General features: G+C 46.7%; 1 protein-coding gene across 2 annotated transcripts in view; it reads right to left on the reverse strand.

The window, feature by feature from the left end:
- Positions 1-18,636, reverse strand: part of FGF5 (fibroblast growth factor 5) — a 28,339-nt gene extending 9,703 nt beyond the window's left edge. The window contains exons 1-2 of one of the 2 annotated variants that reach the window (XM_083756922.1): positions 17,965-18,636; positions 2,526-2,629 (exon numbers count right to left, since the gene is read on the reverse strand). In XM_083756922.1, the coding sequence (XP_083613048.1) occupies positions 2,526-2,629; positions 17,965-18,337 (477 nt within the window). In that variant the 5' untranslated portion in view covers positions 18,338-18,636. The remainder of the gene's footprint in view (positions 1-2,525; positions 2,630-17,964) is intronic. The other variant, XM_083756921.1, reaches the window with a different exon arrangement.
- Between the last annotated feature and the right edge of the window lie 383 nt (positions 18,637-19,019).

Here is a 19,019-nt window from a genome sequence, read left to right on the forward strand (position 1 = left end):
GTCTCGTCTGTTTTCGCCCTTTTGCTTGCAAGGTAAAGGTAAAGGGGACCCCTGACCATTAGGTCCAGTTGTGGCCGACTCTGGGGTTGCGGTGCTCATCTCACTTTGTTGGCCAAGGGAGCCAGCATACAGCTTCTGGGTTATGTGGCCAGCATGACTAAGCTGCTTCTGGCGAACCAGAGCAGCACACGGAAACACCGTTTACCTTCCCGCCGGAGCAATACCTATTTATCTACTTGCACTTTTGACATGCTTTCGAACTGCTAGGTTGGCAGGAGCAGGGACTGAGCAACGGGAGCTTACCCCATCACGGGGATTCGAACCGGCAACCTTCTGATCGGCAAGTCCTAGGCTCTGTAGGTTAACCCACAGCGCCACCCGCAAACTTAACTGTAAAAAGAAGAGAAAGAAATGTCCTCTTCCAGATAAATATTTTCCTCAAACGGTAAAGCTTCTGCTGAGAACACAACCTCACAAAAAGAAAAGCCACTGGGCAGGATGATGTTGAGTTTGACCCAATGCATATTTACTCGGGAGAAAAATGTCCTCGGATTCACTGCAACTTGCTCCTCGTATATGTGGGCATAGGGTTTTAGCCTGAAACATTATAACAGGAGGGGTGGATGGGTGCTCCTTTAAGAACAAAAAATTGAGCCATCTGCTTGGGAAGCTGTTAATTGCCAGGATTAATGTTGCTCCTGAATCCAGTTTCCTTATTAAAAAAAAATAAAAAAATAAACTGCTTTATAATTTAATTAGATTACCACTTGAAATGGAAGGCCAGACCTCAGATACAGAAGGGGAAACCTATTACAGCCCACGGAATTGCTTCCGCTTCCTCCCCCCCCCCCCCCCGCAACTCAAAAACAACAGTGGGACTTGATTTTATCTCTAGTTCAGCTAGAAGTAATCAAAACGCCGTTAGAATCAAAGAGCTTCCCTGAGTGACAGGCACAGCACTTCCTTGCGCCTCCTCGAACTCATTATCCCACAAAATAAACGCACCCTGCCAAAGCAGCAAAGAACAACAGATGCTGTTTTTACATTATCGGCATTGTTTAGCCCAGTGAACTTTAGACATTTGGCTCGGGTTTCGACTAATTTCTTGTGCTGATTTGGCTGAAGAATTGCGGGTCTTAACCTTTAATGGTGACCTGTCTGAAGCAGGTCGTCAATGTCTGGTCCCCCTGGAACCAACCACGTCCTTCTCCCAGCAATTAGCCGGAAGCCAAGGAAGGGGGCTTATTTAATTTCGGCAGCCGCTGAATCACATCAGAATTTCATAACATGAAATAACAAGACGATTTCACATCGGTGGGGAATGGGGGGAGAACAGCTCAACCTGTGGGCCACCACACCAAAGGCAGGCTGCCATCTTTGAATGGGCATCTGCCAAGGCAGCACTTGAGAGGGACTCTTCCCGTACAGCAGGGGTGGGGAATTCCACAGGGGCCACATTCTCTTCTGGGTAACCTGCCAGGGGCCGCTTGCCAGGATGGGCACAGCCAGAGGCAAAAGTGGGTGGGAAATTAGGGTACATCTTAACCCAGTGGCGTAGCGTGGGTTGTCAGCACCCAGGGCAAGACAAGTAATTTGCGCCCCCTAACCCTAACCCCCAGATGTTGCGCCCGGTGCGGCCGCCCCCCCTGCACCCCCCACGCTACGCCACTGTCTTAACCTTATTCGGGAGGCTAGTTTCAACACATGCTCACATAACCACTGTTATAAGAAATTTAAGGTCTCAAATATAGAATAAATATTCATAGTATGGGAAAGCAATCCTGAAGCCATTTTGATTCTCCTCAAATATTCCTCTGCAGTAAGGGAGGCAAATGGGGAGAGCCTTCCCATTGTCTTTTTGCTTGCAAATCCTGTGTTAAGGGCGTATTTCTGTTAAAACCAGCACCTTAAACCTGATCCTGTACTCCACCGGGAGCCCAGTGCAGCTGGTATAGCACCGGGTGAATGTGATCCTGCGGTGAGGACCCCGTAAGGAGTCTCACTGTGGCATTCTGCACCCGCTGGAGTTTCTGGGTCAGTCTCAAGGGCAGCCCCATGTAGAGTGAGTTAAAGAGCCTCACACTCTACCAACTGAGCTATCCCAGCAAAATTATGCTGGACTGGGATGAGGGATTTAAGGTCAAGGGGAACTTCATTCTTCTGCATTTTCAAAAGCAGGGAGCCTGTGTGGCATTGTTGAAATAGGAACCTGGGCGACCAGGGTTCGAATCCCTACACAGGCATGAAGTTCACTGGGTGACCTTGGGCCAGTCACTGTCTCTCAGCCTAACCTACCTCACACGGTTGTTGTGAGGAGAAAGGGCCACATATACCACCTTGAACCCCTTGGAAGAAATGGTGGGAAATGAATGAAATGATATGTAGAGCTGTGGACTCAAATCTTACAAGGTGCAGCACAGATGACCTTGCAATATTTTCACTATTTTGCAAGCTACAGAGACATTTTTCACATACCCTGGAAATGCAGTATTTTATTTCGTCTTGGTTTTTTTTTTTTTACTTACACTTGCGTGGAGTTTTCCTTTTTTTGACATCGCTAAAAATTTGTTGCTGAAAACTCCTCGTATTCCTACAATCCCCTGAGACACAGCAAATATTTCCAAAATACCTAGGATGACAGAAATCCCAAAATAAAACACAATTCGTTTTTTCACAGCACTGCAAAGAAAAGAAGAAGAGAGAAAGAAATCTTATGCATTGTCAGGTCTTTTTTATTAAAAAAAAAGAAGGGGGAGGGAAAAGAAGAGGAGGAGGAAGAAGAAGAAAAACTAGCTTTGTCATTTTAGGCTTAAACTGTGATTTCATGCTTGATTGCTTCTTGCTTGCTTGCTCGGGTTATCTGAATATACATTTATTTATAGACGTCCTGAGGTTTTAAAGGACACAACTGGTGTGAGTGGAATTTAATGGCTGCTCACTCTGGGGTTATCCACCTGCCCTCGACAGGAAGGCACCAGGAGACGGTTTAGGGCAAAGGTTTTCAACCTTTTTGGGTCCACGGCTCCCTTGACCAACTACATTCTTTCTGTGGCTCCTCTGTGGGGTTCAAGTAGGGCCTTACAGAGCCAGGCAGAGGCCCGGGCCAGGTAGATAATGTGCCCCCCTTTTTTACCCTGGGGATATCTGAAGTCTTATAAATAAGTACGTATATAAATAATTTTCACAAATGTTATGCTGACAAAAAAAATTATTTCAAGGCTTGAACCGTATCTGCATATAAAGACAAAATGGAAAATATGGATTAATATGCTGACTGAGGCGCCCTTTGGAACTGGAGGCCCGGGCCAAGTGGCCCATATGCCCCACCTCTGTCTGGGCCTGGGTTCAAGAGCCCAGTGATGTCACCCTTTGCCTGCAGAGCTGGCAGCCTCTCACCCTTTTTCAAACAGCCTCCCTTGTGGAGTGTGCCCTCAACCTCCTCTCCCCTTTTCTTGGGAGTCCTCTGGGCATCTGAAGCTGCCACCCCTAGTCTCTCAGCTGCCCCCTCCTGCCCCAAAGAGATGTGCCTCCTCGCACTGCCCCACAGGGGCCTGGGAAGCACCCCCTGGCCAACGCCAGAGATGCCATTCGCTTGGGGAGCTTATAGCCAGGGCTTCTGCAACAAACAGCTGTGCAAGACCTGGGGAGGCAGAGATGCAAGAGGGCATCAGAGGAGGGAGGGAAGGGAAGAGGGACAGAGGCCAGTTTTGCCTGTGGCACCCCTGACTATCATTCAAGGCATCTCAGGGAGCCACGGCACACTGGTTGAGAACCACCGGTTTAGGGGGAAGAGAGCAAACCTTCAAAATCAGCAAGGGTTGTTTAAGCCCTGCCCCATGCTTGATTCCTGTAGCCTCTGGGCTCAATCCTGGAAACTTGTTTTCAGTGGCTGGGTGTAATGTTGGAACAAGTGACATAGTAGATAGATGAGAGCATCTCTGAGGATGTACAGAGTGCGTTTCTCTTGCCAGCAGATAACGGCAGCGTTTTGTGGGTCCCCAGGGTGGGAGACAGAAGGCTTGTAGGACTTCCTCCAAATTTTCCCTCCAGGCTCTGGCAATTATAATCTGGGGTTAATGAGTCAGCTGGCTGGCGGCTGGCAGCCAGAGAGGGGAAGTGGTTTCTGTGCCAGAGACAAAGTCTGGTCACAACCACAATATACATTGTACATCATTCTTAGCAGACGTGGAGAATCCTGTGAAATATAGTTTGCTAAGGGTGCTGGGAACAGTAGGCCTGCACCCTTAACAAACTACAGTTCCCAGGATTCTTTGTGGGAAGACATGACTGTTACAGAATAAGAAGAGTGCTTTAAATATATGGTGTGGGTGTTAACCTCAGTTAGTAAAACACATCCCCCAGGTCAGAGATAGGAAGGTAGTGTGTTCACCCCAGGTGAGAGACAGGGCTGGCTTTTGGTTTTTCTGTTTCCTTGCTGTGGGGTTAACTGGTGTTCCTAACACATATCCAGGTGGGTATGTTGTAATTTTGCTATTTTATATGCCTTTGATTGACTGCATCTATTGGTACTCTTATTATATATTTCTTTCCTATTGATATGATGCTCACCACTTGGGGGTATATAAATAAACCATAACATGATGCAGCTGCTCTATATATCTGGGTTTAGGAGCAGTTCTTGCAGAATAAAGAGCACCCTACCCCAGCAGGCTTGATCCTCCAGAATACCCTAAGGTTTTTGCATCCGTTGCAAATGATTTTAACCACATGCACACACACACACCCCGGACCTCTCCCTCACACACACTCAGCTGCTTTGCACAGTGCTGGGGAGCGTTGAGACTCTACTGATCACCAAGCATATTGTTTGCAGAAGAAGACATTCACCCCTGAACATGTTAAAGGCAGATCTGGAAGCAGTCAGGAGCATTTGAAATAAGCCAAGTGCAATTAGGGATTGGCAAATCCGTCTGCTTTGGTCTCTCACTTCCTCATTGCTGTTTTTTTTTTTTAATCTTACATTCAATTCTCCAAATCAGTTTGCAAATGCTTTTTTAAAAATGATAAATTCTTTAGCATTTTAGCATGACTTTCTCCTAATATACACATTATGGTATGCAATTTCACCTAAGATGCACATGCTTGCAAGGGATTTTCCTGATTATAATGCATGCATCTAGCATATCTACCATTGCAGCCTGGGGTTACCCAAGCTCCCCCTGATTGCAGCTAAAGACAATGGATCCTTCTGCTCATCAGATGCATGAAAGCAAGATAAGCATTCTTCGCTATGCCCCCCTTCCTTCCACCTACCCTATATTGACACAGAGCCATCACATTTATATTATCAATAGCAACTGAAAGGAAGGAAGCCTCTGGAGGAGAGTTTAGGAAACTTACCAAGGTTGCATGCTGACTTCAGTCTTTGAAAGTTCCCTAGCAATTAGCTGAAGAGCTTTGGCTTCGCTCCCCCTCCAACCCCCGCAAAAATAAATAATTGCAGTTCTCCCCAGCAGAGTTGTGGGACACCATGGAAGTGTCATGGTCATTCTAACTGCTCATGAGGAGAGACAACTGCAGGCTCACAAGGGTTGGTGACAGACGGTCTGTTGGTAGGATGCAGAGAAGCAAGATGTGACTGTTGGAACCCCGATCAGCTGTTAGGTTGAAGAAAACAAGGAGCATCCTGCTGTCATTACCCAGTTTCATTGGCTATGCATTCATAGCATTCTCAAAATTATACAGTTGGAAGGGTCTACAATGGTCATCTAGTCTATGGTTACCAGATGTCCCCGTTTCCCGGGGACAGTCCCGGGATTTACAAATATGTCCCCGGACAAAATCCGTCCCCGGATTTCATTTAATGTCCCCGGATTTATATTTTAAGTGTTGTAGATTTATTAGCAGGGAATGAATGTTGCGTGATTGATTCGACGGCACAAGACACATCATTTGGGGACTTCCAGCGAGGCAAAATGGCGGGCGCCATGGCAACGAGTAGCTCCTGAAGCCAGCCTAAAGCCAACTGCGCTACCAGGCTGGCTTCGGGTTGCTGAAGCTGCCACCGCTGCGCCACTACCAAGGGGAGACCAGGGACGCCCAACGCGCCAACTGGGGGAACGACTGACCACCATCACCCGTGACCCAAATTGAGCTGGGAACGAGAGCACCTGACCACCCGGCCAACTCCCCAGTGGTGCTCCGGGGACAGGAAAACCTCAGAGCTGACACAGGGAGAAGGAGAGGAGGAAGAGAGAGGAAGAGGAAGGAGAAAAAAGAGGGGAGCCCCGACCTTGCCACGCCACTGCCGCCACTGAGGAGGAGATGTAGGAGAGCACCGGGAGGGCAAGGACATGTGGCCAAGCCCATGTCCGTCCCAAGCCTACTCCATGGCAGCTAGCGCTCCAAGGGAGCAGGCCAGGGCCCAGAGGAAGGTCACGCGACAGAGGAGACCACAGAAGAGAAGATATTACTTCTTTTTTAAAAAAATAGTAATAACTTTTAAAAAATAACATTTTTTTCTATTTTTTTTTTTAAAGTGTCCCGGGATTCTTTGAAAAAAACCTGGTAACCTTAATCTAGTCCAACCCCCTGCAAGGCGTAAAATCTTTTGCCCAACATGGGTCTTGAACCCGTAGCCCTGAAATTAAGAGTCTCATGCTCTACCGACTGAGCTATCCCAAACTAGAGAAAAGTAATGCTGAAGAAGAAGAGTTTGGACTTGATATCCCGCCTTTCACTCCCCTTCAGGAGTCTCAAAGCGGCTAACAATCTCCTTTCCCTTCCTCCCCCACAACAAACACTCTGTGAGGTGAGTGGGGCTGAGAGACTTCAAAGAAGTGTGATTGGCCCAAGGTCACCCAGCAGCTGCATGTGGAGGAGCGGAGACGCGAACCCGGTTCACCAGATTACAAGCCCACCGCTCTTAACCACTACACCACGCTGGCTCCCATCCCAGACTGAACTCATCCCAGACACTCATTCCAAACACAGAAAAAGCAGAAACTGGATCTCTGCTGGCTCTGGGGAACAGCACAGGTTTAACATCCACCATCCTCTCCTTGAAGCAGTGAAGAAGGATGAAATGAGCACTTAAATCACATCTTGCTCAACATAAAACAAGAAGAGGCCAATGTACAATAGCCCAAACATTTAGCTTCTTTTCCCGATGCTGGGATCTAGCCCATTGGGCTACCTGGTCCTCTCTATATTCAGGACTCAGGACTTTGTTTATTTGTTAAATTTATACCCCATCTTTGCTTTGAGGAGCTCGAGGTGTTTCCCAGTCTCCTCTTTTTCTTCTACTAACAACTCTGGCTGAGTGTTGATGACTGGCCCAAGGTCATGCAGTGAGCTTCATGGCTTTGTGGGGATTTGAACCCTGGTCTCTCAGGCCTTAGCCAACACTCTGATCACTCGACCACATTGACAGAACATTGGGCCATGCAACTGGCAGGTATGGTGCAGCTTCTGCAGCTGCGGACTTTGGGCTCTCAAATTGCATCAACTGAAGTCTGGTATCCAGATCAAGGGAAGTAATAGAACCACTCTGTTCTGCCTTGGTCAGACCACGCCTGGAACACTGTGTTCAATTCTGGGCACCATAATTTTAAGAAGGATATTGACAAGCTGGAACGTGTACAGAGGAGGGTGACCAAGATGACCAAGGGTCTGGAAACCAAGCCTTATGAGGAACGGTTGACGGAGCTGGGCATGTTTCACCTGGGAAATAAGAGACTGAGAGGAAATAGGATAGCCACTTTCAAATATCTCCAGATGGAAGAGGGAACAGGTCTGTTTCCTCCTGCTCTGGATAGTAGGGCTTTAACCAATGGCTTCAAGATACAAGAAAGGAGATTCTTCAACATCAGGAAAAACTTTCCGACAGAAATAGCTATTTGATGGTGGAACAGCCTCCTTCAGGAGGTGGTGGACTCTCCTTCCTTGGAGGTTTTTAAGCAGAGGTTGGATGGCCATCTGTCATGGATGCTTTAGCTGAGATTTCTGCATTGCAGGGGGTGGACTAGATGACCCTTGGGTCCCTTCCCACTCTAAGATTCTACAATTCTATGTAAGCAATGCAGTTAGTATAATATCCATGCAATATATTCTGACTGCCACATTCCTTCTAACAAGTTAGTGGCCAAATTTACAACTCTACCATTCTATGACTATGATTCTCCTACCACTTTCCTGTAGGGAAAACTGCTCTTTAGCACTCAGTCAGAGCAAACAGCAATTGGGCTTTTGGTTGATAGCTGTTTGTTCTGATTTGGAACTAAAGAGTGGATTTTCCCTGGAAAAGAAGCAGGGCAAGTGGGAAACCGCTCAAACCCATGCTTTCTAGGCGGAAGTGTGGTCAAATCCTGAACTGAATGCTTTGGGATGGTAAAGGACCCCTGGATGTTTAAGTCCAGTCAAAGGCAGCTGTGGGGGTTCCGGCGTTCATCTCGCTTTCAGACTGAGGGAGCCAGTGTTTGACCGCAGACAGCTTTCTGAGTCATGTGGCCAGCATGACTAAACTGCTTGTGAAGCAACGGAACACCGTGATGGAAACCAGAGCGCACGGAAATGCTGTTTGCCTTCCCGCCACAGTGGTACCTATTTATCTACTTGCACTTGCATGCTTTCGAACTGCTAGATTGGCAGGAGCTGGGACAGAGCAATGGGAGCTCACCCTGTCACAGGGATTCGAACCGCTGACCTTCCAATTGGCAAGCCCAAGAGGCTCAGTGGTTTTAGACCACAGCGCCACCCACGCCCCTCTTTTGTGATGGACCACAACATCCCATCTCTGCCTTTCCATTTTCCTGCTGCTGTCCTCGCTTCATCCTGCCTCTCAAATCTTTTGGTGGTTTGCTTTTGAAGAGAGCACGTATTCCTCTTGCCTTCTGTTGCTCTGGCTCAGGGGGTTATCAAAAGCAAATGCACGATAGAAGGAGCAGATTTGCTTTGTGCTGAAGGTGAACAACGCTGGCTCTGAATCCGCATAAGGATCAGTTCTTTCTGAAAGGAGAGCGCAAGGGAGTGCAGCGGGTACTATTTTTACACGGCAGTGAACATTCTGAATCTCCCCTGTAGGGCTACGAAAGCCTGGAAAGAACAATCTAAGCGCTAGCTATTAGGGGGTCATAACATGAAAGACGAGATGCAAAAGGAAAAATGGTTGAAATTGTTAAAAGCATATTATTACTCGATGCAGAACGTTCTAAAGCAAAAGGAACTATGGGCTGCTCTGCTCCACACCTCTCCTTCTCTAAAGATTAGATGTAAGCTGAAAAATGCCCCATCTGTACCATACATATTTAAAGTAGCATCATGCCACTTTAAACAGCTTCCCCCAAAGAATTCTGGGAGCTGTAGTTTGTTAGGGGTACTGAGACCCTCTATTCCCCTCCCAGAGCTGCAACATTCAGAGTTCCCTGAGAAGAGGGATTGGTTGTTAAACCATTCTGTACAGTGCTGGTGGGTCCAAAGAGTGTTTTTCTGGGGCTGATCCACAGTCCTGCTTGACCTTTATTTTGCTCATATTATATCCTGATTAATTCCCCCAGGTCTAAGAGCTTTTCTTCTTACATGGCTCTGCCCTGCAAAAATCCAATATTGCCCTCCTAATCGAAGCTTGGTTAAGCAAAATCTCTCTTTGCATTTTCCATGCGTCTTTGATAAGATCCTAGTCCAAAACACAGGTCAAGCAAAAGGATAGATAAACAAACCCCTTAGCCCTGGCCATCGAGGCTGAAAATCTGGAGCTAAAGTTGGGGTTGTTTAAACCCTTTCCCAGGTTCCGGCGTGTGTGTGTCTCATAACAGTAGTACCTATTGCCATAATTGGCGATGGCTACCCTGTTCACAGGGATGCGGGTGGCACTGTGGGTTAAGCCACAGAGCCTAGGACTTGCTGATCAGAAGGTCGGCGGTTTGAATCCCCGCGACGGGATGAGCTCCCATTGCTCGGTCTCTGCTCCTGCCAATCTAGCAGTTTGAAAGCATGAAGTGCAAGTAGATAAATAGGTACCACTCCGGGGGGAAGGTATACGGCGTTTCTGTCTGCTGCTCTGGTTCGCCAGAAGCGGCTTAGTCATGCTGGCCACATGACCTGTACGTCGGCCCCCTTGGCCAATAGAGCGAGATAAGCATGCAACCCCAGAGTCATCCATGACTGGACCTAATGGTCTTTACCTTTACCCTGTTCACACACTCTCTCACACAGACTAAACCCCCACCCCCGACCCATAAATGTACAGACATAGGACATGTCATGTCAAACAATGGTTTCCCCCACAGTTTCCAATGATTTTCCTTGTCACTTTCCTGACCACAAGAAGTGGTAATGGTGGAAATGTTTGTGCAAGACCATCAGATCCACTTCAATTGCACAACCTGAATTTACTTGTATGAAATTGAATCCCACTTGCAAAATAACGACAGTCCAGAAGTGACCCCTATGATTTGGTCATGGAAATTTGGAAGTGACACAGTACTGGAACCCTCATCATGTGCTTCTAGTACCAGATAACTATTTCTGGAATGGCACTGGCTGTCCATGAGACCATTAAACTGGGCAACTGGAATGCAGGAATCATGCATAGCCAAAGGCATAAATAAATACAGAAGAGAGCATGTTCCTCTTTTCCCTTTTCCCTTTCTTTCTTTCTTTAGGTTGTGCTTTTTTTGTGGGGGAGGGAATCCAATAGATGCTGCCATTTGTGAACGATTGCTTTTGCCTGGTCCTTACTATCTTTATAGTTCATTGTCACTGTGTAAATATTTATGGATACTGAAAGAAAATGAGCAGATGAAAAATAAAAAGAGAGAGATTTGACAAGGAACAGCTGGAGGCAGATGGATAATTCAAACTAAGCACTCGAGGAGAGGCGAACAATGCAGTGAAATAAAGAGGCTGGGGAAAGTGGGATGAATCGCAGTAAACTGCTGACACAATAAGCGCTTTTTTTCCAGCAGGAACTGCTCAGCAGCGACTCAAATGTTCTGGTTCTTGCTGCGTAAATAAAAGGTTTGGTTAAACAGCAGTGATACCAGTGCAACTTAGAAGGATGCTTCTGTCTGTAACAGAGATAAAAGCTGTCTAGCAAGTTACCCCAAAGCCCATTATTCTGGAAGTAATTTCACTGCATCCTCAGAATGAGAACGTTCCTGAAACTCATATAGTCCCAATCTCTGCACTAAGATTGATCCTTTACACCAGCTGTTTGTGGACTGCAACTCCCATCATCTCTAGCTAACAGAACCAGTGGTCAGGTATGATGGGAACAGGGTTGTAGAACCCTGTTCTACAAATTCATGCTAAACACACCTTCGCAATGGATAGGGATGACCCAAGACATTTTGCCACCTGAGCCAGGAGAATGCCACCAACCCACCCCTTGCTAATTCGTGCTGCATTGTACCCAAGGCCAGCTATGTTATTTTGGAACCCGAGGCAGAAAATCCAACACGCACCTCTCCTGTGCGCTCAGAATGCAACAGCAATCATAAATGGGATAACATAACAATATGCTGACCTTCCATGACACTCACTAATGGTAGGGCCAGCACCGATGCTCCACACAGGGTACAGGGGTACTGATGTACTAGGCTCATAACCAGAATGGGCCTCATTTTTTAAAAGTAAGTTTCTAGCTCTCCTGGAGGAAAAGTTATGAAGCGAAATATGCAGGTACCTCCTATGCAATTTCTGTGAGATGAGTCAGTCTGACTGCTACCGTCTATCAGTGTTTTTAACCAATGAGTGAAGTCAGAGCTGTGATTGATGAGCAAGTGGCTTGGATACCAGGCCATAGGAATCTGTGAGGTCCTAATAAGTTTCTGTTTTCCCCTTTGGTACACTTTTCCTGTTTCTGTCTCATTTTCAAATACTTGGGAACTCCAGAGTTTCCCCTTCCTTCTCTCCTAGCAGCAAAGAAGTATCTTTCCTGTAGTGGGGTCTCCTGAGATCAGGTACTCCCTAGATGTCATTTTCGGCAAACACAAGAAGCACAAGTGGTAGTTAACCCCCAACAAAGAAACAACAACAGGTTAAATGCAAAATGTGAAAACTTTGCAAAGAGGCTTAGGCATGTTTCCTACTGTGCAGGATATAAAGAACAGGTACTCATTAAGAATTCACTGTATAGCTAACTTACAGTACAATGGTCTACATGTCTATTCAGGTCACTTTGTGTTTAATTGGACTTACTCCTAGGTCTGCAAAATAGGGCACAAACCTGCACATAACACAAAGCAGGTGCAAATCTTATGCAGATCAGTGCTTTCTTTTGCAGTGGACCAAGGGACCCAATCCACTTACAGCGCACTGGGCCCAGGACCTGGTAGTGAAGGAATTAAGCAGCAAGCCCCTTAGCCAGGAACTGTATCACGAAGGGGCTTTAATGGGCTGCGGAATTATTGCAGAACGGTCAGAACATAAATACAGGAAGCACAGCAAGCATAAAGTTATTTAGTTGCGTTGCTTATAGAATCATAGAGTTGGGAGGGACACCAGGGGTCATCTAGTCCAGCCCCCTGCAAGGCAGGCCCACATGCGCAAACCAACAGCCTTCTGGTAAACAGCCAGACACACTGACCCATTGTACCACAGGCTCTCTTGCTTCTTAGTTGACAGTTGGGTAGAACTGCTGCCTGTGTGTTGTCCTTCCTTACTTTTTACATGTAAAGTCTAGGAACTTACTTTTTAAACAGAAAGAGGGAAATTTTTGAGAGTCAGGTGGGGGAGCTGGAATAATAATAATAATAATAATAATAATAATAATAATAATAATAATAATAATGTATTTATACCCCGCCCTCCCCGGCCCAAGCTGGGCTCAGGGCGGCTAACACCAGTAAAATTACAATAAAAACATAATGGGGGGGGGGGGAACCAATTTAAAATACGGGTTAAAATACAATTTTAAATGCAGCCTCATTTTAATAGTAGCCCATAGATCAAAACCATAGATCAAAACCATAAGGGGAGGGAAACATAAGGGTCAGACTGAGTCCAAACCAAAGGCCAGGCAGAACATCTCTGTCTTACAGACCCCGCAGAAAGATGTCAAGTCCCACAGGGCCCTAATCTCTTGTGACAGAGCGTTCCACCAAGTCGGGGCCAGTACTGAAAAGGCCCTGAAGGAAGCAGCCCCCCCAGGCTTCCCTATAACTCTAGCCCTATAGGGAAGCAATGTCTGACTTGCTCCTATCCCAGAACTTCTGGGCTAAGGCCAAACAAACCATAGCTCAGAAACCACAGTGCTAAAGCACTTTAGCAATACATGGCAGTTAATGTGACCAATGACCTTTCCTTAACACTAATGTGCAGAGCTGCATTCATTCATTCAGTCATTTTATATTTACTCCATGAAGCTCCATGAAGATATATGCAGTTTTTCCCCCACCTCTGCACACACACACATTATTTTCACAACACCCCTCTGAGGTTAAGGTAAAGGGACCCCTGACCATTAGGTCCAGTTGTGGCCAACTCTGGGGTTGCAACGCTCATCTCGCTTTATTGGCCGAGGGAGCCGGCGTACAGCTTCTGGGTCATGTGGCCAGCATGACAAAGCCGCTTCTGGCAAACCAGAGCAGTGCACAGAAACGCCGTTTACCTTCCCACCAGAGTGGTACCTATTTATCTACTTGCACTTTGGTACCTATTTATCTACTTGTACCTATTTATCTACTTGCACTTTGACGTGCTTTCGAACTGCTAGGTGGGCAGGAGCAGGGACCGAGCAACGGGAGCTCAGCCCGTCACGGGGATTTGAACCGCCAACCTTCTGATTGGCAAGTCCTAGGCTCTGTGGTTTAACCCACAGCACCACTGTGGTAGGTTAGGGTAAAAGATAGTTACTGGCCCAAGGTCATGCAGTGAGCTTCATGGCTGACGCAAGGATTCTTCAAGCCAGATTTCCTCCATCCTAGCCCAACACTAACCAATGCACAACTTTGATTCTTTAGGAGTCAACACCATCAGTCGCCTGCCAGGCTCCTTTCCTGAACATTCATTATTATTTCTTAATAACATAAGGAAAGCCTTGCAGGATCAGACCGAAAACTCATCTAGTCCACCATCCTCTTCTCACAGTAGCCAAACAGATGCTTATGGGAAGCTCAAAAGCAGAACCTGAGTACAATAAATCCTAGAAATTAATAAGTGGTAGGATTTTGGTTATTTGGGATGTAAAGGGATTGCACCTGGGACCTTCTGAATGCAAAGGAAATGATGTCGCAAGTACATCGTCTTTCTTCCAATGATTAACAAGGAATAAAGAAAAGAGAATGAGGGAGCCACACAGGTATTCTGGAAGAGAGGTGTGAGAACAGAGGACAAGAAGCCAGAGGTAAACAGGTAGATCCTCTAATCTAATTTAATCTTACTTAAATCAGAATTATTCAACTGGCAGAATCCGAGACCTGGGAGAAGAGACGTTGGAAGAAGATTGGAAGAAATTTAAGATTTATCTACAAAAATATTGTAAATTATATGAATGTTAAGAAGGATGCTAGAATATAAACAATTGGGCACCATTGAGATAGAGGAAGTGATATATGAAGATAAGTTAAATTTAAAAAAAGACAAATTTTTGGAAAATTTTTAAGTTATATTTAATTCTTTAAGATCTGAATAAAGGATATCAAAAATTAGAGATATAATATTGGAAAATTAGATAATAAGAATCGAAATAAGGGGATAAATTTGCTGGAAAAACTTTCTTGGCTAGGAACGCAGGAGCGGGAGATGTGAGGGAGTCCAAAGAAGTTAAGAAGATTATGTTAAAAAATATGCCATATTGTATTGTTTATTGGAACTGTAACTAAATTAAAAAACTGCTAATAAATATATTATTAAAAAAAAACAGAATTATTCTCCTGGAAGCCAGTGGGGAGAGCATGTTTATGAAGTTAACCTTTTATTGCATGGCTAGGCAAACTAAGGCCCGGGGGCTGGATCATGTTTTTACATGAGTAGAATGTGTCCTTTTATTTAGAACACATCTCTGGGTTATTTGTGGGGCATAGGAATTCATTCATATATTTTTTTCAAAATATAGTCCGGCCCCCCACAAGGTCTGAGGCACAGTGGACCGGCCCCCTGCAGAAAAAGTTTGCTTACCCCTGTTTTATCGCTTACAGCTCAGTAAGCGAAAGGACCAGGCTGATTTGCGGCCCACTGATTTGTGCAAGTGATGGGTGGGGGCGGAGCCAAAAGTGGGTGGAGCAACAAAAGAGACAGGAAGGCTACATCCCAGCCATGCAAAAGCCAACAGGACTTTCTGTATCACCATCCCAGCATCTCTGCATCCAGGCTAGAGGGGCTGTGATAGTTCAAGGACACATTTTAGCCGCCAGAGAAAAGCACTTGAACACAGAACATGGCTGGTGGGGTGTGTGGTCTCAAGAGAGTCTGAGAGGTCAGAAAGAGAGGATGGAGGGCTTCATTTGACCTGTTGCATGTCGTGTCCTCCCACCCTCAGGTAAAGGTAAAGGGACCCCTGACCATTAGGTCCAGTCATGGCCGACTCTGGGATTGTGGCGCTCATCTCGCTTTATTGGCCAAGGGAGCCGGCGTACAGCTTCTGGGTCATGTGGCCAGCATGACTGAGCCGCTTCTGGCGAGCCAGAGCAGTGCATGGAAACACTGTTTACCTTCCCGCGGGAGCGGTACCTATTTATCTACTTGCACTTTGATGTGCTTTTGAACTGCTAGGTTGACAGGAGCAGGTACCGAGCCATGGGAGCTCACCCCGTCGCGGGGATTCGAACCGCCGACCTTCTGATCGGCAAGTTCTAGGCTCTGTGGTTTAACCCACACCGCCACCCGCGTCCCTCAGTTAGGGATACACAATTCCAGACTGCAGGGAGTGGTTCTTTGCTATAACTCCGCCTCTGTATACAGAAAAGTAGCAGGTTAGGGAGAAGGGTCCTACTCTACCAATCACCCTGACATGCTAGATCTCTACATGCAATGAGTTTTTTTGGGGGGAGGGGGCAGGGAGAAACTGTCCAATCTTCTCCAACCTGCAGTTTGGAGTGACATACAATTGCCACCCCAATGAGAATTAGGCCTAGGACACCTGCACTAGGCAATGGAGCCAAAACAAAGTTTCATGGAAATCTGATACTTCAGAGCAGCATTCCAGAATTTCAGTAGGACTTGGGAGATACTTAAAACATTACTGTTTTTCCCTATTAAAAATTAAACTTTCAGCGATAGTCACCAATCCCTTTGCACTGCAGGAGGAAAACTTAAAACTCTCGATAAACGTTAAGATAGTAATCTTTTCATTTTACTAAATTCAAGGATTTTGCATCTTCAGTAAGGCTGAAGGGGCAAATCCAAATAAAATTTATCATAATTATTTTGTTTAAAAATACCACTTAACGTGCCAAAGTGGTCTCATATTACAACAAAACCTATTGTCATTTAGAATTTGCTGGAGAAATCTAACCACTCATTGCAATTAGTTTCAGTTCTGCTAAGTCCCAAAAAGCACTGTTATTCTCAGTTGTTTGCTTTCTCCCCCCCCCCACTTTTTTTTTAATCAATTGCAACAGAAACTTGAGCAGTAAAGTTTGTCCTGTATCAGACTGCTGTCAGAGAACTGCATCTTTCATAACTTCTTAACTGAGAAAGTGGGGGATGCTTTTAAAAGTGGGGGTTCCATGTAGAAATACAGTTTAGCTAATCTAAACCTTCCTTCCTGACATGCAACGTACAAGGATTTTTGCATGGTGGGGACATTCAAATACATGATCTTCCCTCTTGCCACAGCCCTGGAAAAACATTTAACGTTTGGCTGCTGGCTATATAAACTGGACATTAGCTATTCAAACTGTGTATGCTCCCCAGCCACAGCCTTTTCCACTATTCCCATCACTGTTCCCATTTGCATTTGGAATTTTCAGTCCACTTCTGATGGTTTGTATTGGCCAAATATAAAATGTTCACCAACAGGTAAACATGACATGCTGAGTTATTCAGCTGTTCACATTATCATGCGATTGTTCTATCTCTGATAGTGGCGTGTTTCACTTTTTAAGTACATCCCAGTGGAACTTAATTCCGGGAAAGTGTGCAGAGGAAGTGTGATGCAATCCCACCCATGTCCGTTCAGAGGCAAGGCCCAGCGTGTTCAAAGGAGCTTACTCCCAGGTAAAGGGTTATCAGACTGCAGTCTGAATCCACAATTCTAATAGAAGTGAGCAGAGGCGAGGCACTCAAAATCAAAGAAAACACCAAAACGTTGATTTGTGCAAAGAAAAACCTGCAGTAGTCTGTGCCCTGCTTAAAGCCATCACTATTGTTGTTATCATTATCACCATCATTGGTAGTAGTAAAGTTATTAATGGCACTTTTCCATTTACAAAATGCTGTGTATCCAACATACAGACAACCGCATAGAATGACCTCTGTTCCCAGCTCTCCCCAATCAAACTTCTATGAAGAAGGACAAACAATATTAGAACAAGCCAGGGAGTTGGGTTTTTTTGGGTGGGGGGGTGGGGAAGTCCACCTTGCTTCTCTGCATTCCCTCCAGAGGCCAAATTGAAGACAGATTATGAGGCTCTCCAACTGCTATGGGAGCAATCTACTTGCTGTCGAAGTCACTGGCGAAATTTCCATCTCTTTGAGCTGCGTCCCCCGAACGGCTCTGAGCTGCAACACAGGGACTTCAGCGTGTGCCCAGAAGCCAAGCTTTTCATTTTAACCGAATTTACATCAAATGCGTAAAGTTCTTAGTCCTAGGGTCCCAAGGGCTCTGGGCAGGTAGGTAGCCGCACTTACACCGAGCAAGACTAAAAATGTGTACGATTTTTTAAAAAGAACGTTTAGGAACAAGCACCTACCCACAGATTCCTATAAAAGCAACCAGTAAAAATGCTCTTTAAAAAATAAATTTAAAAAATAAACACCCTGAACTGCAACATTGAATTTTATGTCCCCGAGTGGCTCCAGTTCCCCAGGCAAGGGGCGGAGAGAGTAGCGAAAAGCACTTACTTAAGATACTGCCTTGGTGGGAGCCGTTGACATGCCCATCGGGGTGGATTTGGAGATGGAAACCGATGCCCACTCTGCAATAGAGGCTGCCGGTTCTGCGCCCGGATGGGCTCCACTGGAAACTGCTCCTTTCGGAACCGCTGCCTTGAACTCCCGAAGAGGGGGCGAAATAAGGGGAAGGGGCTGAAAAGGAGGAGGAGGAAGAAGAAAAAGAAGTGGTATTCCTACTTCCAAGCCTGCTTCTGCTGCTGTTTTTGGCACGCAAAGCCGCGTCTCCAAGTTGCGCTCTGGGGGGCAGCGTCTCCTTCTGTGCCAAAGCGAGGAGGATCAGGTGGCTGAGAAAGAGAAGGCAGAGCAAGAAAGACAAGCTCATTCTTCCAGCGGGAGGGACGCGCAGGGCATTTTGCGGAGGCGGCTGCGAATGCCGCGGCACCTCTGGGGCAAACGGGCGTGCGCTCCGGCGCGCAGGGAAGGCATCGTCGGCCCGCTGGAGGGAGAGCGCGATCCGAGAGCGCGGAGCTGCTGGCACCGAGATATTTATAACCCGGGTGATCTCACAGCTCTCCCCTACATGCCTGGAGTCTAAACGAGGCTCGCTTCTCCAGCCCTTCCGAGGCTGGGCGGGGGGTGGGGGGGGAGGCGAGAGAAGGACGCCTCGCAAGACCCCCGGCGGGAGAAGGAACGTAGGAGGAAGAAGACGGCGGCGGAGAGGCGAGGGTCACCCCTGGCCACGCTGGAGAGGCGCAGAGCGCACCAGGGACGCGCGGCCCTCGGCGCCAGCAGCGCTTTTACGCACCAGCAGGTTGATTCCGGGTCTCTCTCCTCCCCCCCCCCCCGCGCGCCGCCCCCGTCAAGGCTAGCGGATTGCGAATAATTCATAAACGGAGACAAGCGAAAGGGGCTCCCCGGAGGAGGGGGGAAACATAGCCACCCCCAGCCAGCCCACATTCTCTGGAGGCAACTTGAACGGGAGTGGGACAGAATGGATCCGATACTCATGTGATGTTGGGGGAAAGGATCAAGACAGCTCAATTCACAAACATCTTAGGTCGGGA

The sequence above is a fragment of the Podarcis gaigeae genome, assembly GCF_964106915.1.
Source record: "Podarcis gaigeae genome assembly, chromosome: 9".
Taxonomy (NCBI): Eukaryota; Metazoa; Chordata; class Lepidosauria; order Squamata; family Lacertidae; genus Podarcis; species Podarcis gaigeae.